The following is a 19,993-nucleotide window of genomic DNA, read 5'->3' as shown; positions in this document are numbered from 1 at the left end:
ATGACCACTAAATGACCGGATACAGTGTAAGTGCACGCATGACCATTAAATGACCGGATACAGTGTAAGTGCACGCATGACCAATAAATGACCGAATACAGTGTAAGTGCACGCATGACCACTAAATGACTGGATACAGTGTAAGTGCACGCATGACCACTAAATGACCGGATACAGTGTAAGTGCACGCATGACCACTAAATGACCGGATACAGTGTAAGTGCACGCATGACCAATAAATGACCGAATACAGTGTAAGTGCACGCATGACCATTAAATGACCGGATACAGTGTAAGTGCACACATGATCACTAAATGACCGGATACAGTGTAAGTGCACACATGACCATTAAATGACCAGATACAGTGTAAGTGCACACATGACCAATAAATGACCGGATACAGTGTAAGTGCACACATGACCAATAAATGACCGGTGTAAGGCAGCGCTACTTATTATCCTGGGGGATACTCGCTTTGCTGCGTCAATCACTGCACACCAGCAACTACTTTGCCGTGTTTCACAATCCACAGTTTATTACACTTCATAAACCGTATTTCACATACATAATGTCCACGAGTCCAAGTGGCAGACCGGCCCACTTGGCTCTAATTACAGCCTTCCGCAAGGTAATAAAACAATGTCCATGAAAATGTCCATAACATAAAGAGTATTACCTTTAGTCGTTTTTAGCTGCTTTTAGTCCATTTCATACGCCACCACTGTGGCTTCACGGCTTACCATACGTGGTCTCCAGCCGTTACTCCCGTCCAAGGCTTACTGGCGTATTACATGTCATACCCAGGCTTCACCCTCCAGGACGCTTGTGTGGCACTCCGAGGCTTACTGGCATCCCCCACACTCTCACAGGGATCCAGGCTTCGCCTCCACCGGAGTCCACCAGGCCTCACCAGGCCTCACACGAGCGGTGTTCCCACACACACACCCAGGGAACAGCCTCATGCCGCTCACACGGTGTCCGCACATACGGGTAACAGGAAACACGCCTGTCACACCCCTTGCACCTCTGCACACGGTGCCCACACAGGAGTTCCCAACACCCAGGAACTCCTACACACCGGAACACACCTGTCACAAATCACACAGGGTTTATATATACTGCAGCACACACACACACTCACAGATAGGACCTTAACTGTGTGCATAAGGACCTGTGTGATGTCACGGTCATGTGACCAGTCAGTTAAAGGGGAAGGTACATGGTCATTCAAACATACTGAACCATTAAAGGGATGTCTGCTACATCACACCGGATACAGTGTAAGTGCACACATGATCACTAATTGACCGGATACAGTGTAAGTGCACACATGACCACTAAATGACCGGATACAGTGTAAGTGAACACATGACCACTAAATGACCGAATACAGTGTAAGTGCACACATGACCAATAAATGACCGGATACAGTGTAAGTGCACACATGACCACTAAATGACCGGATACAGTGTAAGTGCACACATGACCATTAAATGACCGGATACAGTGTAAGTGCACACATGATCACTAGTGTTAAGCGATACCTTCCGATATCAGGAAATGTATCGGATTGGATCGGACCGATACCCAAAAAGTATCGGATATCGCCGATTCCGATACCGGAAACCAATGCAAGTCAATGGGACACAAATATCGGAATGAAAATAAACCCTTTCTTTCCTTGTAGGTTAATTCTACATGAAGGAAAACAACTAAGAATAATGTAGAATGTATTACGCGAAAAGCCGGCAATTCAGCAGCGGCATACACCAGTACCCGACAATTTAGAACCGAAAGAATAGAGCTTCACACATAGATTAGATAGATAGAAACATGTCAGTCACATATATATGAAGTACAGTGACAGTGTTGCTTACTGTACTTGTCATTTAGTGTAAAGGATTTATTAAAAAAAATAATAGTGTTTTCATGCACCGTCTCTTTAAAAAAGCCGGCTGGCAATTCAGCAGCGGTACCCGACAATTTACAACAGAAAGAATAGAGCATCACACATAGATTAGATAGATAGAAACATGTCAGTCACATATATATGAAGTACAGTGACAGTGTTGATTACTGTACTTGTCATTTAGTGTAAAGGATTTATTTAAAAAAATAATAGTGTTTTCATGCACCGTCTCTTTAAAAAAGCCGGCCGGCAATTCAGCAGCGGTACCCGACAATTTATAACAGGAAGATAGAGCATCACACATAGATTAGATACATAGAAACATGTCAGTCACATATATAAGAAGTACAGTGACAGTGTTGATTACTGTACTTGTCATTTAGTGTTAAAATAAAGGATTTATTTAAGAAAAAATTGGCGTATTGGCGTGGGATCCCCCGTAATTTTAGGCTCTAGCGGAGGTTAAGCAGACGGCTGGGGCAGATGTTTGAAGCCTGGGAAGTGGGTAATACCCACGGAGCTTCCCAGGCTACTAATATCAGCCCCCAGCTGAATACCTAGCCTTTACTAGCTATTAAAATGGGAGACCCCCCAAAAAAATGACGTGGGGTCCCCCCTATTTTAATAGCTAGCAAAGGCTAGGCAGACAGCTGGGGGCTGATATTAATAGCCCAGGAAGGGTGCCATGAATATTGGCCCCCTCCCAGGCTAGAAACACCAGCCGTCAGCCGCCCCAGAAATGGCACATCCATAGGATGCGCCAATTCTGACACTTAGCCTCGCTCTTCCACGCTGCCCTGGTGCGGTGGCAGGGGGTAATAGGGTTGGGGTTCATGTCAGCGCCAGCTGCCATGAAGCCCAGGTTAGTAATGATGGGCGTCTATAAGACACCCCCATTACTAACCTACAAAGTGTTAAAAATAAAACACACACTACACCCAGAAAAAAATAATTTATTTGAAATAAAACACACCATTTTATTTAATTCTTAGTTTACTAAAAAAAAAAATAGTTACCTGTCCACGTTCCTGCGCTGATCTCCCATGCACAGCTGTCACATCTGGAGATGGTGACAGCTGTGCATGGCTGCTGTAAGCTCACACTGCGGGAACACGTCCGCTCCCGGCAGCGGAAGCCACTGACTGAGGTCACCGGAGTGCATTCAGGCAGCGCAGCTCCGGAGACCTCCTTTACGGCACTGCTGTACCGTGGGAATTTCACTGATGTGGTCATTTCGGAGGCTGAGGAGGAGGAGGAGGCTGAGGAGGATGAGGTGCATGAGCTGTAGACTGTGGGGGCAACCTTGATTGACCTAGGGCCCACAATCCTTGGCGTCGGGAGGACGAGTTCCGTCCCAAGGTGATGTCCCATCCCTGCCCACAAGCACTTGTCCACGTGTCCGTGGTTAGGTGGACTTTCCCAGTAACTGCATTGTTGAGGGCTAATGTTTTGGGACACGTGCTTGAGTAATGCGGGGACGGCACACCGGGAGAAATAGTGGCAGCTGGGGAACGAGTACCGAGGGATGGCCGCCGCCATCAGGTTGCGGAATGCTTCCGTCTCCATGAGCCTAAAAGGGAACATTTTGAGCACAAGTAGTCGTGAAATGTGAAAATTTAGTAGTGTGGCCTGTGGGGCATTGGCCGCATATTTGCGCTTGCATTCCAAGGACTGGGGTATAGACAACTGAACGCTGCGCTGGGACAAGGACGTGGACGTGCTTCCTGATGCTGCTACTTGAGAGTGTGCAACGACAGGTGCAGGGCAGGAGGCATGTTTCGCGTGCATCATGGACAGGGGATTAGCTCGCATGCACAACAGCGGAAGAAGCAATGGTGCCACCCGCAGACACTGTTCTTGGACCCTGGGGTTCAGCCCACAAAGTCGGGTGCTTTGCTGCCATGTACCTGATCATGCTGGTGGTGGTCAGGCTGGTAGTTTTGCCACCCCTGCTGATGCTGGCCTGGCAGTTGGTGCAAATGGCCTTTTTGGGGTTATCGGCAGAGTCTTTAAAAAAAAACCAGAGTCGGGAAGACCTAACAGTTGTACTGGCAACTTCCTTCGTGTTGGTGTTACAGGGAACGGTTGCCTGCTTTCTGTCTGCAGCCACCACACTGCTTCTTCCTGCCTGGGGTGCTTAGGGTGCCTCCCCCCCCCCTGTGTGCTGCTCTCCTCGCTCTGCATGTCCTTGTTGGGTCAGTTACTATATCATCCACCACCTCCTCTTCAATTTCCGCACCCTGGTCCTCCTCCTGACTTTCTGGCAATTGTGTCTCATCATGGTCCACCTCTTGTGACACTTTCCCACCGTCGTCTTCGTGTGACCGTGGCTGCTCAAATATTTGGGCATCGCTACATGCGATCTCCTCTTGCCCCGCTTGCCAGGGCCGTACCTCTGGTTGCAGGGGTAAGACAGACTTCCAGAACAGGAGTCAGGTGACTGGGAAGCTGGGGGCGTGTCCAGAGGGAGAGCTGGGAGGTCAGGTGACTGGAGAACTGGTGGCATGGCTAGAGAGAGGGAGAGACGAGGACTTTTGTGCAGGAAAGCGAGAGCAGAGTCCCGCTCAGGAGAGCAGTGAGAAAGGGTCCAGGCTCCTGGCTCCAGTACTGGGAGCAAGAGCCGAGTGCAGTGGACCGGAGGAGTCAAGCTGACTAGAGAAGAGATGCAGGGTCTGTGGAGCCGAGCACGTGAGGTGCCGTGTTATGAACTAGGGGCTCAGCGGGTAAAACCGGAGACCACCCGCTGCTGCCAGAAGACGGAGCATTATTTGGGCGGGCAAGCCTGAAGAAATCAACACCGGCATCAGCTGGCAACTGCCTTGTGGAGGAAAAGAGTCAGCTAAGTGTAAAAACTGTCGATTACAACCGGTTCGACTCTGCTATATCTAGTTAAACTGTGAACTGTCAGTTAAAGACTTTTACCTGCTACTTCCCTTGTTTTCCGCCATATTTTCCCCATCTAAAGTACCCGTGTTACATTTGGCGTAGTCGGCAGGATGCAGTCGTTAGACACAGACACTGCAGATCAGTCCATTCTGGGATCCCCTAAATCTAGCTTGCCGCTGGGGGCCATGCTCAGCAATCTCCCAAAGTTCACCGGGGACAATATGATGCTGTGGGACTGGAGTTAGAGAGTTAGGAGTATGTTACATATGCATCCGATGACCCCAGCTGGCCCTGGACTACGAGGCCCGACAATCCGTGATGTACCGCCCTCCCCATGACCGGGATACTTTAGAAAAAGTGGTGCGGATACTGGAGGAGATGCATGGGGATCCCACCAATGTAGGAGAGCTGAGGATACGGCTGTTTCACCAAGTGCAGCAGGAGGGGGAGACTGTGGCGCAGTATGTTAATGTCTTACAGAGGGTGCATGCCTATATCACTAGAAAAGACGACATGGGGAATTTGGGAATGGGCCCCCCTGACGTGATCTTAAGGGACCAGTTTGTGGCAGGCCTCAGGGGTGTGCAGCTGAAGCAGGCCTTGCGGGAGCGCCTGCGCGCTAACCCATGTATGAATTTTCTAGAAGTGGGGGCGGAGGCACGTGTGAGAGAGCAGGAGATGTGGGTGACGGCCCTGGCAGGAATGGTCCGGAGTAACGAAGTACCCACCCCGCCTGCAGCTGAACCGTAATGGGCTCGAGAGATTCGAAAGGAGATACAGGAGATGCGGGATGAATGGTCCAGTCTCAAGAAGACCCCTGCCCCGACACCAGAGATACCCAGATTGATTGCTCCAGTTATGGAAAGAATTGAATTCAGGACCCCCCCTGCAGGAGAGTTCCGTAGGGGAGTGAGGCAGCCCTACACAGACAGAGACACGACCTGCTGGAAGTGTAGAGGCACAGGACATTACGCCAGGAGCTGTGCTAACCGAGGCGGCCCCTGTCGCGGCAGCCATTAAATTAGCTGGCTCCGTGTTTGGGGGACACAGCCCAGAGCCTGAGGAAGGGGAAAGAAAAAGAGGAAGTCCCAAGGACCTGGTTTTCACCAACCCGACTGTCTGGGCCAAAATTAGCGGTCGGGCTGTTCACTGCCTGATTGACACGGGATCCCAGGTGACTACGATGACAGAAGCCTACTTCCAACAGCTATTTCCAGAGATAGCGTGGCCTGAATGGGGTAATTAGACTCACGGCAGCTAATCAATTACCCATCCCGGTCGCAGGGGTGGTATGGATGAAGATCCGAGTGTGTGAAAAAGATGTGGGAAAAAAAGGAGTCGTCCTGGTCGCAGGGGGAGCCGGAAGTGGACCCCCGGTGACCCTCGGAATGAATGTGCTGAAAGAGATCGGGCAAATCCTGATTAGTGAGCCAAAGGAGATTCCTCTAGACCAGTGGGACCCGCGAACCCCCCAAAGGAGGGTCTTTCAACAACTAATCCAAGCTGCCCAGGCTCAGGAGACGTCGAGTGAAGGGAAGATCCTGGGGAAAATAATAGTGCCAGCAGCTACGGCGATCACCTTACCGCCCAGACAAACTGTACTCACGTTATCCGCACGGGCCTGCACACCTCTTGAGGGGGTCGAAGTTCAGATAGAACCAACATCGATGGACAAAGTACCCCCCGGACTCTTGGTGGCTCGGATACTGGCCACTGTTCAGGGTGGCAATGTTATAGTGCAGTGTGTTAATCTGGGCGAAGATGATCTCACACTCTCTCCCATGGCGGAAATAGCCCAGATTCTGGGAATGCCAGAGAAGTTGGTGCGACCTGATGTGGTACAGCTGTCCGCTGTACGAGGTGACCCCTGGACTCTGACGGTCACCGTGCCGCTGGAATTCCACCGGGATAGTGTGAAGGGGGGACGAAGAATCCTAGAATGAATGCGGGCTGAATTGATGGGACTTACACCTCGAAAGGTGCAGCAGGTTGAGGAGGTACTGGAGCGGTACCAGGAAGTCTTTGCTCGCCATGAGGATGAATTTGGTTGCCCGAAGCCATTACCTACGAGATTCCCACGGGGAGAGCTGCCCCAGTGCGGGAGAGATACCGGCAGATACCTCCCCAGATGTATAAAGAGGTTAAGGAGATGCTAGCCCATGTTACAGAATGGTGTGATACGGGAGAGTCAGAGTCCGTGGGCAGCCCCGATTGTCCTGGTTCGAAAAAAGATGGGACCCTGCGGTTCAGTGTGGACTATAGACGGCTGAATGCCTGTACAGTATGGGACTCTTACCCACTACCCCGAATCGAAGAGTCTCTGTCGGCCTTTGGGTAGGCAAGATACTTCTCCTCCTTGGATCTGGCCAGTGGGTACTGGCAGGTGCCTGTGGCCGAACATGACTGTGCGAAGACAGCGTTCATATTACCCATGGGACTGTTCGAATTCAATCGAATGCCCTTCGGACTGACTAACGCCCCCGGGACGTCCCAGCGTCTGATGGAGAGGTGCCTGGGCGATTTGAACTTCGAGGCGACACTGATTTACCTTGACGAAATAATTGTCTATGCTGCCACCTTTGAGGAGCACCTCCAGCGACTGGAGCAAGTACTGAGTCACCTACAGAGTCATGGCCTAAAGGTGAAGCCCCAGAATTGCCACCTGTTCCGCAATCAGATCGAATATCTCGGTCATACTGTGTCCGGTGAAGGAGTCAGGCCCACCCAGGAAAAGGTGTCCGACATACAGAAGTAGCCTACTCCGAAGACAGTGAAGGACGTTCGGGCCTTACTGGGACTTGCTGGGTACTACCGAAGATTCGTGAAGAACTTCACCCGCATAGCCAACCCATTGCTGGAGCTACTTAAGGGAGTGCCGGCGGGCTCCAAGAATCAGGCGATTCGGTGGGGAAGCAGCCAGGAAGAGGCCTTCCGCGCCCTAAAAATGGCCCTGACCGAGGCCCCAATACTAGCCTATGCGGATTTCTCCCAACCATTCATACTCCACACTGATGTGAGCCTACATGGTCTGAGAGCCGTGATATCCCAAGTACAGGAGGGGAAAGAGCGCGTGATTGCGTACGCCAGCCGCTCCCTTCACGACTGCGAGAGGAACCCAGATAATTATAGCTCTTTTAAATTAGAGTTGCTGGCTCTGGTTTGGGCAATGACTGAAAAGTTTGCAGAGTATTTGTCCGGGTCCGAAGTACTGGTGAGAACAGATAACAACCCGCTGGCCCACCTGAAGAATGCGAAATTGGGGGCCCTGGAGCAGCGGTGGGTGGCCCGCATGGCCTGGTACCAGTATAAGATCGCCTACCGGCCTAAGGCAGAGAATACTCATGCCGATGCCCTCTCCAGAGTGACTTATGAATGGCCTGATCATGACCGCAATGAAGATTTGGAGGCGGATGAGACCCCTAGCTTCCGAAGTTTCGTGGGCCCGCTGGCCGCGGCACAGGGACAGATCGGAGAGACGTTGGAAGAACAAGTGCTAGGGCGGCCAAGAGATGACTGGATCTGACTTCAACAGACTGACAGAGGAGTTGCTCCATTACGTCAATGGGTGGCTTTGCGGCAAGTCCCCAGTCTAGAAGAGAGGAGTACCCTGTCCCCGGGAGCACTGAAAATGCTGGGACAATGGGAGAGACTGTGTTTGCGAGACGGGCTGCTGCACCCGTTGGTCGGAGTAGTGGCTAAGGAGGCTCATGAACGAGGGGCTCACTTCAGACCAGAGAAGACGTTTCAGTGGTTGCAGAGGCTGGTGTATCATCCCCGACTGTGAGCAACAATAGAAGACACTTGTCGAAGATGTCGGAGCTGTGAGCTGGTTAAGCCCCCGGAGCAACGGGTCACCATACAAACCATTGTGACTTCTGCCCCCTTGGAGGTGCTGATGATCGACTATTTGACTGTTGGACCGGCGCATCTCGGGTATGAACATTGCCTGGTAATGACAGACCACTTCACAAAGTTTGCGGTAGTGACCCCGACCAGAGACCAGACCTCCGAGTCAGCTGCGCAGGCCATCTGCCGAGACTTCATTCGGGTGTACGGCTGCCCAAAGAGGATCCATTCCGATCAAGACGCCTGCTTCCAAGGCCGGGTGATGGAAGAGCTGCACCGGTTGTACAAGATTGAGAAGTCACGGACTACTCCTTACCACCCTCAAGGAAATGGGGCCTGTGAACGCTTTAATCGGACACTGATCCAAATGCTCCGCACGTTGGAGGAAGATTGGAAGGTACGATGGCCTGAGTTTGTCGCCGAGCTGGTGTGGGTCTACAACAACCGAGTGAATCGTACGACGGGGTTCACTCCTTATACCTTGCTATTCGGGCGAAAGGGGCGAGAGATTACCGAGTTAGAGCTGGACCCCGAGGAGGACTACCCACAGACGGGGATGTCTTCCAGGGTCCGGGAACATCGGCATCGACTGCAGACCTTCCGACGGTTGGTACAACAAAAGTTTCAGGAGCTCAAACATCATGAGACATTGCCTCTTCGGTACAGCTCTGAGGCCCGGGGAGCGGGTGATGGTTCGGGACAGGCGGCCCGCACCGAGTGAAGCGCAGGATTGGCGCTGAAGGACCTGTGTATGAAGTTCAACCCGAGGGGGCTGAAGGAGCCCCTACCAGAGTGGTTCATTGTAGTATGCTGCAACCCTGTCTGTCTAAAGATGGCGAGGATGGAGAAGAATCACTTGCTTCTAGAGAGGGTCCAAGCCACGATGTGGACGAAGAAGAATTGTTGGTTCTACCTCCGAGCCCCAGCACTCGATTACCTGCAGTCCCCAGTGCAGGCAGCGAGGGCACAACCTCGGTTGAAGCCACCGGACAGGCGGAAATTGGGAATCCGAGTGACCCTGCACCCCCCATCGGTCAAACTGAGTTACGCCGGTCAGAACGAACAACAGCAGGAGTGGCTCCTCACCGTTATGAACAAGATCATTTCATATGGTACCGTATCGTCCAGGAAGTCCAAGAAGGTGAACGTTTGGTGAAGGAACTCTCGCCTGTGGAATGGCGAGTTAAAGGAGAGTGGGGGTGTAAGAGGGAAGACCGGGGTGTAAGTACTGTCAGAACAAGGGATCCGGAACTACCGGGACCGTACCTCTGGTTGCAGCGGGAAGACAGACTTCCATCACAGGAGTCAGGTGACTGGGAAGCTGGGGGCGTGTCCAGAGGGAGAGCTGGGAGGTCAGGTGACCGGAAAACTGGTGGCGTGGCTAGAGAGAGGGAGAGACGAGGACTTTTGTGCAGGAAAGCGAGAGAAGAGTCCCGCTCAGGAGAGCAGTGTGAGAGGGTCCAGGCTCCTGGCTCCAGTACTGGGAGCAAGAGCCGAGTGCAGTGGACCGGAGGAGTCAAGCCGAGTAGAGAAGAGACGCAGGGTCTGTGGAGCCGAGCACGTGAAGTGCCGTGTTATGGACTAGGGGCTCAGCGGGTAAAACCGGAGACCGCCCGCTGCCGCCAGAAGACTAAGCATTGTTTGGGCAGGGAAGCCTGAAGAAATCAACAGCGGCATCAGCTGGCAACTGCCTTGTGGAGGAAAAGAGTCAGCTAAGTGTAAAAACTGTCGATTACAACCGGTTCGACTCTGCTATATCTAGTTAAACTGTGAACTGTCAGTTAAAGACTTTTACCTGCTACTTCCCTTGTTTTCCGCCATATTTTCCCCTGTTACTCCCTGCGTGGAGATTGACCCTGTTATTATAAACTTCCCCTGTTTATTAACCCGGTATTGGCTGTTCTGTGTTTCTGTGTCACTGCATCTAAAGTACCTGTGTTACACATGCACCATAACCATCACCATCACGTCCAGTTTCTTGTCCCTTGCCACGCGCCTTGCTCATTTTAAATGGAGGACAATATCTTCCACGCTCACTACAAATGATTGAATTTGGAGCGAAGTTATATGTAATCCGTGTGATGGAGAAACCACAGTTTTAAATACCTGGCCTGTAGGTAACTATTTTGAACAGCAAACTGGTGTCAAAACTTTGCTGACACACTGAAAAAAAATTTGAATGGAGGCCAGAAATGGCAGAATTTTCAGTAAACGTATATGTGATTTGTGTGACAGACAAACCACAGTTTTAAATACCTGGCCTGTAGGTAACTATTTTGATCAGCAAACTGGTGCCAAAACTTTGCTGACAGTATTTTTAGCGCAATTATATGTGATCCGAGTGACGGACAAACCACAGTTTTAAATAGCTGGATTTTTAGCGCTGTAATATGGAAAGGACCTGGCTGTATTCTGCAGTGCCAATAAGCAAATGGCGCAGAAAAACGGTGTTCTCTGGATTGCTTTTTAAGCAAATAATGAGGATTAAGATCCCCAAAAAATTATTCCTGACCCCTGAGACCTGGGCCTTTGTCTAGAAATGTCTAAGGCTATGTGCCCACGATGCAGAAATGCTCAGGATTTTTTCCTGAGCGTTTCTGCATCTCCCTGGCAGAAAAAAACGCATGCGGATTGTACATGCGTTTTCCTGCCAGGGACATGCGGAAATGGAGCGTTATTCACTGACATTTCCGCATGTGGATTGACAAGCGCTTTCCAAGCGATTAGCATCACTTGGAAAGTGCTTGACAACTAGGTCACACTATATAAATCCATGCAAACAGCATGGATTTATATAGTGTGACCCGAGAGAGTGGTAAAAATAAAAAAATAAAAATATACTTACCCTCCGATGGCCCGCGCTGTCTTGTTTCGCTCGGTCCCGGCTGCCGGCAGCAGTGAATTGAAAGACCTGCCGACGTCAGCATTGCGTGACCCGTCACATGACTCTGACGTCAGCGCAGGTCCTTCAATTCACTGCAAAGTGCCGGGAAGCAAGCAGGAGTGCAGCGCGGGCCAACAGAAGGTAAGTATACATTTATTTTTTAGTTTATTCTTTTTTTTACAGATTTTTTAATGGTACCTGGGTGTGGATGAGACTCTCCTCTCATCTACACCAGGGTACTATCCCCACATTAGAATGCGTGGATTACGCATCTACATATGCAGTGATGCGTAATCCAGGCGTTCTAATGCAAGTCAATGGCGGCGAAGACGCAGCACTTCCGCAAAATAATTGGTAGTGCTGCGTTTTTTTCCGCAATGATAATCCACAGCGGAAATTTCCGCCGCATGTGCACAGCACATGCGGATTATCACTGGGGAACATTGCTGCCTTTCTACCATGCGTTTTTAATGCGTTTTTAATGCATTTCCGCAGCTGCAAAAACACTGCGGAAACACATTAAAAACGCATCGTGGGCACACAGCCTAACAGCATCAGAAGGCAGAACTGGAATGGAGCCTCTTGTGCTATGTGTACTGCTGTCGGCTATATATGTGTGACGCTCACAGCCCTACCCTGAGAGATGGGGGGTACTCGGAGCCGGGTCAGATGTTGGGGGTCACAGTCGTGGCCTGGACCCGTTCCGTGCCCAGAGCCGTCACAATAAAAGATGTAGTGGGCTTTCAGGGTTTGGTGTTACTCGAGTGGATTCAATGACTACGCCACCTGTGGTTTCTGGTGATCCCCCACCAGCGCTGCGTTCAGTCCTCTGAGGCGGGATGTAGTGGCAGCAGCAGATGGTACTATTCCCCACAGGCGGAGCAGGGGATGGTGTGATGGTGTGGGGGTGCTTTGCTGGTGACACTGTTGGGGATTTATTCAAAATTGAAGGCATACTGAACCAGCATGGCTACCACAGCCTCTTGCAGCGGCATGCTATTCCATCTGGTTTGCGTTTCAACAGGACAATGACCCCAAACACACCTTCAGGCTGTGTAAGGGCTATTTGACCAAGAAGGAGAGTGATGGGGTGCTACGCCAGATGACCTGGCCTCACCAGACCTGAACCCAATCAAGATGGTTTGGGGTGAGCTGGACCGCAGAGTGAAGGCAAAAGGGCCAACAAGTGCTAAGCATCTCTGGGAACTCCTTCAAGATTGTTGGAAGACCATTTCCGGTGACTACCTCTTGAAGTTCATCAAGAGAATGGCAAGAGTGTGCAAAGCAGTCATCAAAGCAAAAGGTGGCTACTTTGAAGAACCTAGAATATAAGACATATTTTCAGTTGTTTCACACGTTTTTGTTAAGTATATAATTCCACATGTGTTAATTCTTAGTTTTGATGCCTTCAGTGTTAATGTACAATTTTCATAGTCATGAAAATACAGAAAAATCTTTAAATGAGAAGGTGTGTCCAAACTTTTGGTCTGTACTGTATATATTTATTTTTTATTTTTATTTATTTATTTTGCATTGAATTATATCGGTTCTTAATTATTTTTTAATCATGTGAACAATATTTTATTCCCGACACATATATACATTGATGGTTACTCAAATTTATGCCTTTTTATTGATTGTACTTTTAGGGACTGTGGCCTGTGTGTAGAATGGCACTGGGGCCTGAGACAATAAGTGATAAGGACCGTGGCCTGTGTGTAGATTGGCACTGGGGCCTGAGACAATAAGTGATAGGGACCATGGCCTGTGTGTAGAGTGGCACTGGGGCCTGAGACAATAAGTGATAGGGACCGTGGCCTGTGTGTAGAGTGGCACTGGGGCCTGAGACAATAAGTGATAGGGACTATGGCCTGTGAGTAGAGTGGCACTGGGGCCTGAGACAATAAGTGATAGGGACCGTGGCCTGTGTGTAGAATGGCACTGGGGCCTGAGACAATAAGTGATAGGGACCATGGCCTGTGTCTAGAGTGGCACTGGGGCCTGTGATAGGGGCCGTGGCCTGTGTGTAGAATGGCACTGGGGCCTGAGACAATAAGTTATAGGGACTATGGCCTGTGAGTAGAGTGGCACTGGGGCCTGAGACAATAAGTGATAGGGACCATGGCCTGTGTCTAGAGTGGCACTGGGGCCTGAGACAATAAGTGATAGGGACCGTGGCCTGTGTGTAGAATGGCACTGGGGCCTGAGACAATAAGTGATAAGGACCATGGCCTGTGTGTAAAGTGGCACTGGGGCCTGAGACAATAAGTGATAGGGACCATGGCCTGTGTCTAGAGTGGCACTGGGGCCTGTGATAGGGGCCGTGGCCTGTGTGTAGAATGGCACTGGGGCCTGAGACAATAAGTGATAGGGACTATGTCCTGTGAGTAGAGTGGCACTGGGGCCTGAGACAATAAGTGATAAGGACCGTGGCCTGTGTGTAGAATGGCACTGGGGCCTGAGACAATAAGTGATAAGGACCGTGGCCTGTGTGTAGAATGGCACTGGGGCCTGAGACAATAAGTGATAAGGACCGTAGCCTGTGTGTAGATTGGCACTGGGGCCTGAGACAATAAGTGATAGGGACTGTGGCCTGTGAGTAGAGTGGCACTGGGGCCTGAGACAATAAGTGATAGGGACCGTGGCCTGTGTGTAGAATGGCACTGGGGCCTGAGACAATAAGTGATAAGGACCGTGGCCTGTGAGTAGAGTGGCACTGGGGCCTGAGACAATAAGTGATAGGGACTGTGGCCTGTGAGTAGAGTGGCACTGGGACCTGAGACAATAAGTGATAGGGACTGTGGCCTGTGAGTAGAGTGGCACTGGGGCCTGAGACAATAAGTGATAGGGACTGTGGCCTGTGTGTAGAGTGGCACTGGGGCCTGAGACAATAAGTGATAGGGACTATGGCCTGTGAATAGAGTGGCACTGGGGCCTGAGACAATAAGTGATAGGGACTATGGCCTGTGAGTAGAGTGGCACTGGGGCCTGAGACAATAAGTGATAGGGACTGTGGCCTGTGAGTAGAGTGGCACTGGGGCCTGAGACAATAAGTGATAGGGACTATGGCCTGTGAGTAGAGTGGCACTGGGGCCTGAGACAATAAGTGATAGGGACTATGGCCTGTGAGTAGAGTGGCACTGGGGCCTGAGACAATAAGTGATAGGGACCGTGGCCTGTGTGTAGAGTGGCACTGGGACCTGAGAAAATAAGTGATAGGGACTATGGCCTGTGAGTAGATTGGCACTGGGGCCTGAGACAATAAGTGATAGGGACTATGGCCTGTGAGTAGAGTGGCACTGGGGCCTGAGACAATAAGTGATAGGGACTGTGGCCTGTGAGTAGAGTGGCACTGGGGCCTGAGACAATAAGTGAAAGGGACTGTGGCCTGTGAGTAGAGTGGCACTGGGGCCTGAGAAAATAAGTGATAGGGACTGTGGCCTGTGAGTAGAGTGGCACTGGAGCCTGAGACAATAAGTGATAGGGACTGTGGCCTGTGAGTAGAGTGGCACTGGAGCCTGAGACAATAAGTGATAGGGACTGTGGCCTGTGAGTAGAGTGGCACTGGGGCCTGAGACAATAAGTGATAGGGACTGTGGCCTGTGAATAGAGTGGCACTGGGGCCTGAGACAATAAGTGATAGGGACTGTGGCCTGTGAGTAGAGTGGCACTGGAGCCTGAGACAATAAGTGATAGGGACTGTGGCCTGTGAGTAGAGTGGCACTGGAGCCTGAGACAATAAGTGATAGGTACTGTGGCCTGTGAGTAGAGTGGCACTGGGGCCTGAGAAAATAAGTGATAGGGACTGTGGCCTGTGAGTAGAGTGGCACTTGGGCCTGAGAAAATAAGTGATAGGAACTGTGGCCTGTGAGTAGAGTGGCACTGGAGCCTGAGACAATAAGTGATAGGGACTGTGGCCTGTGAGTAGATTGGCACTGGGGCCTGAGACAATAAGTGATAGGGACTGTGGCCTGTGAGTAGAGTGGCACTGGGGCCTGAGACAATAAGTGATAGGGACTGTGGCCTGTGAGTAGAGTGGCACTGGGGCCTGAGACAATAAGTGATAGGGACTGTGGCCTGTGTGTAGAGTGGCACTGGGGCCTGAGACAATAAGTGATAGGGACTGTGGCCTGTGAGTAGAGTGGCACTGGAGCCTGAGACAATAAGTGATAGGGACTGTGGCCTGTGAGTAGAGTGGCACTGGAGCCTGAGACAATAAGTGATAGGTACTGTGGCCTGTGAGTAGAGTGGCACTGGGGCCTGAGAAAATAAGTGATAGGGACTGTGGCCTGTGAGTAGAGTGGCACTTGGGCCTGAGAAAATAAGTGATAGGAACTGTGGCCTGTGAGTAGAGTGGCACTGGAGCCTGAGACAATAAGTGATAGGGACTGTGGCCTGTGAGTAGATTGGCACTGGGGCCTGAGACAATAAGTGATAGGGACTGTGGCCTGTGAGTAGAGTGGCACTGGGGCCTGAGACAATAAGTGATAGGGACTGTGGCCTGTGAGTAGAGTGGCACTGGGGCCTGAGACAATAAGTGATAGGGACTGTGGCCTGTGTGTAGAGTGGCACTGGGGCCTGAGACAATAAGTGATAGGGACTGTGGCCTGTGAGTAGAGTGGCACTGGGGCCTGAGACAATAAGTGATAGGGACTGTGGCCTGTGAGTAGAGTGGCACTGGGGCCTGAAACAATAAGTGATAGGGACTGTGGCCTGTGAGTAGAGTGGCACTGGGGCCTGAGACAATAAGTGATATGAACTGTGGCCTGTGAGTAGAGTGGCACTGGGGCCTGAGACATTAGGTGATAGGGTGTTATGCTGGAATGTCCTTTAATAAAATGAAATAAAACTTAAAGGACACGTCGGGGTCCACCGGACTGCAGAGGAGCTGCAGCAGCTGAGTCCCAGAGGAATGTTCAGCTAAGCACAGAGAAAGAAATGAACTAGTGTGTTAAGTGCACACACAAGTAGTAACTAAACAAGGTACAATGCTGGGAGTTAGCAACACTCCGGAAAACTAAACTAATAAACTTCTGCACTGCAAGACACCGCTGTGCAGAGCAGGAAGGATTTGTCAGCATGAAACGCCTGAGCACTAGATGGCGGCGTATAGAGCTGCAGATAGCTGCGGCCAGTAAAGGCCTGGAACCTAAGTTCCTAAAGAAGAGGAGGATCTCTGCAGCACCCAACACATTGTAAAAGCGGCAGTGTGACCACACATACAATGGCGTACCCTGGAATGCTGGATCGGTAGCGAGGACGCCTCCGTGGCATGGACACCAACCGGTGAACAGACACGGTAGAGCGTGCTGCTCACAGCATTCCCGAAGCCCTAATTGATGGCTAGGATGACTAGGGAGCACACAGCAGGAACCCTTGACAACGACTCTCACACACTGCATTTACTGCCAGAAACCTCACCCCAGGTTAGAAAGAGATAGACTAGGCACCGGGGCGGAGCCCACCAAGCCCTTAAATACACTAGAGACAGCCCCAGCTCCCCAGGACAACCAACCACGCTGTACCAGACAGCAGGGGGCGTGGCTTAGCGGCAAATAACCACAAGGGGGCGTGGCTTACCAGTACATGCTCGCAAGGGCATGGCTTAGCGGCACATGACCACAAGAGGGCGTGGCTTAGCGGCACATGAGCAGAAACGCAGAAACCACACTTAGAATCCCTAGAACGTAACTTAAATGCTGACAATTACTGACCAGCAGGAAAGGGCCTGGCCGGACGCCGCGAGAAAGCCCTTCTCCTGCGTACCGGCCTAACATAGGGACTGTGATCTATGAGCATATTGGTATCGGGCATAATACACTAAGTGATAGGGATTGTAGTCAGTGTGTAGAGTGACACCGTGGCCTAATACACGAAGTGATATGGAGTCTGGCCTGTGTGCAGAGTGGTAAGGTCATCTGTCCTTGAGGTCCAGTTTTTCCGAAGCTGAAGTCAGTGAGAAGAGCGCTGGCCTAGATGATTAACCTTTGTGGACTAGGAAGGCATGGAACTTGGCTGGCCTCCTCCAGGACACCTGAACTGAGTATGGGTCTGAATATTGTTGTGCCCTGACTCTGCACCTGTGAGAATTGTATTGGATTGCTGTTGTGTGATATCCTTCACATGTTCTGACCTGATGAGGTAGGGCTGTGTTCATTGTGGCAGCTTTCAACGACGTTAAATATAAAAGTCTGGTCCTCACATTGAAGAAACCTGTTAACTTTCCGGCGTCAGTGTCTATCATTGATAGAGATCGATGAGCTGTGTCATGTATGGGGTCATAGTGCCTGTCACAAACCGATCGGAGCCACGTGCCCCTGATCCTTCCTCACAATGTGAAGCAAGCTTATAAATTTTATATATTTATTTACTCAAAAGAGCGATGCTAGGTACAAGCGGTTACAAGATATATATATATACAGTAGTCAGACACAGTAAGGAAGCAGTAATACGATACAGTAAAATTAAAAGGAATAAACTATGTAAAAAAAAAACTATGTAAAAAGTGAATACACCACACTTTCATCAAAGGTCTCTGGACACGGCAGGAAGGGTGCTGTCATGGGTCTGCACATCTGTAGCAACAGGTGACCCTCAACAGAAGACACCTCCTCTCTCACAGAGGGACACATTTATACGTAACTTGGGCAGGGCAGAAAATAGGCGATTTACATGTAATCTCCTCTTTCCTTCTATCAGACATTTCATAATCCATTTCCCAGCAATATTCTCATTGTAAGGTGCGCATGCTAATTGATCTAACACAGGAGCTTCCCCTGACTTCAGAGGTAATTCAATTAGCTATTCCTCATTGCCATGATTCAATTAGCTCCCCCATACTCTTGTCAGGAATAGGCGTTTGCACTACAAAGGTATATATCCTAGCTGACTTGTATTCAATTCTCTCCTGGCTTGTCACCCTGGTGTGAACGGAAACAAATTGAAGGGAAACAAATGCTGATGTAAATATTTTGTCCTCTCTGAGGTGAGACTGCAGGCCCAGTTACCCATTGTGTTAATGCTGATTACCTGGAAGCAGCAGGAAGAAGGGGAGAACACATGGCCCTCCAACCCCCTGCTGACCATCCTGCATGCCAACCTCCAATACAGTGTCCTATAGCACAAGCAGAAAATCTCACACTGTACATAGTACACATCATATTGCAGGCTGCTATCATTATGGTCTATGAAATAACTATCCCATCAATGGTGCAATATATGATGTTGTCCCTCACACCTAGCAATATACCTTTCTCTCATGGCATATTCCTTACATTGGTCAGCTGCTATGACAATCAATATTACTCGTTATAAACATTTGTCGTGTCCCTGTGAACGCCATCCTGGGCAATAGCATCCTTTTGGTAATTGCCTTTTGGAGCCGGCATAGTAACGTAATGGTAATTAAGTCATATCCTGACTGTGGGGAATACATCATTTCCCCTGGGGTCCTTTGAAGTCAGACAGACTAGCATTCCTGCTGAGACCTTCATAACTGGGAATATGAATCTCCAGTCCCTGGCCTCACCACAGTGCCAAATATTAATTCTAACCTGGTTACAATCTTATGACTTACAGCATCCTGAGAGTGAAACGCTACACCATCTGGCATCATAGGAGTTTTCATGCAGTGCCCTTTACAACATGTTATTTAGCAGCAATAACTGCAGATTTTATTTGCTCCGTAGTTGAGATTTGTGATAACATTTGTGTTTTTCTTTGTTTTTAGATGTGGCACTATTACTGAGGCAGAACCTGGATTGGTCACCAGAATATGCTGTCCTGAGATGGTGGGACGCTATGTCAGTATTGTAATTCCTGATCGCGAAGAGATTCTCAATTTATGTGAAGTAGAGATCTATCCTGAGGGCATTGAGAAGCCATGTGTGTGATCTGAGGCTCAAAATGGCCTTTTTATGCTAAGAAATTCCGAAGATCAAAGCTCAATAATTGATTACAAGAAATCCAATGAATGAACAGAATCATAATGAATAGTAATAAATGACTGAGATCATAAATGGCCTCATTTCATTTCCTTTCTATAATAACTATGTCAGGTGAGCTCAGCAGAGTCTCTACTCAATAAGGTTTTGATAAAACTTTAAATATAATCAGAACAAATAATGGACAAGAATAATTTAATAATCCCACCTTGATTTTATAACTTAATTTTAGATTACATTCACCAATCTTATACTTATGTCTTACTTCATACTATAGACAAAAACTTTATAGAACTCACTTTGGACATATTATTGTTGAAATATAGTCTACACAAGACTCACCTAAGACATATAGTACCAATCACCATATCAACTCTGAATTTTATTTTATTTTTTTGCCATTGTACATATTTTCTGGACAAAAACATATCTCCAATTATTTTCTACTAACACCTAATCCTTCTGTAACTTGCATATATTTTCATAAATTGTAAACTTCTCTGGCCTCATCTAAGACAAACCT

General features: G+C 49.6%; 1 protein-coding gene across 1 annotated transcript in view; it reads left to right on the top strand.

Moving 5' to 3' along the window:
• The window catches only part of LOC141266137 (fucolectin-like), a 39,061-nt gene extending 19,516 nt beyond the window's left edge, over positions 1–19,545 (top strand). Inside the window, exon 4 of the mRNA XM_073680101.1 lies at positions 19,257–19,545. Coding sequence (XP_073536202.1) covers positions 19,257–19,419 — 163 coding nt within the window. The 3' untranslated portion in view covers positions 19,420–19,545. The remainder of the gene's footprint in view (positions 1–19,256) is intronic.
• The last annotated feature ends 448 nt before the right edge of the window (positions 19,546–19,993 follow it).

This window comes from Phyllobates terribilis, unplaced genomic scaffold (genome assembly GCF_046119375.1).
Source record: "Phyllobates terribilis strain yellow unplaced genomic scaffold, ASM4611937v1 Scaffold_4__5_contigs__length_816908805, whole genome shotgun sequence".
Taxonomy (NCBI): Eukaryota; Metazoa; Chordata; class Amphibia; order Anura; family Dendrobatidae; genus Phyllobates; species Phyllobates terribilis.
This window is presented reverse-complemented; position numbering and strand designations above follow the sequence as displayed.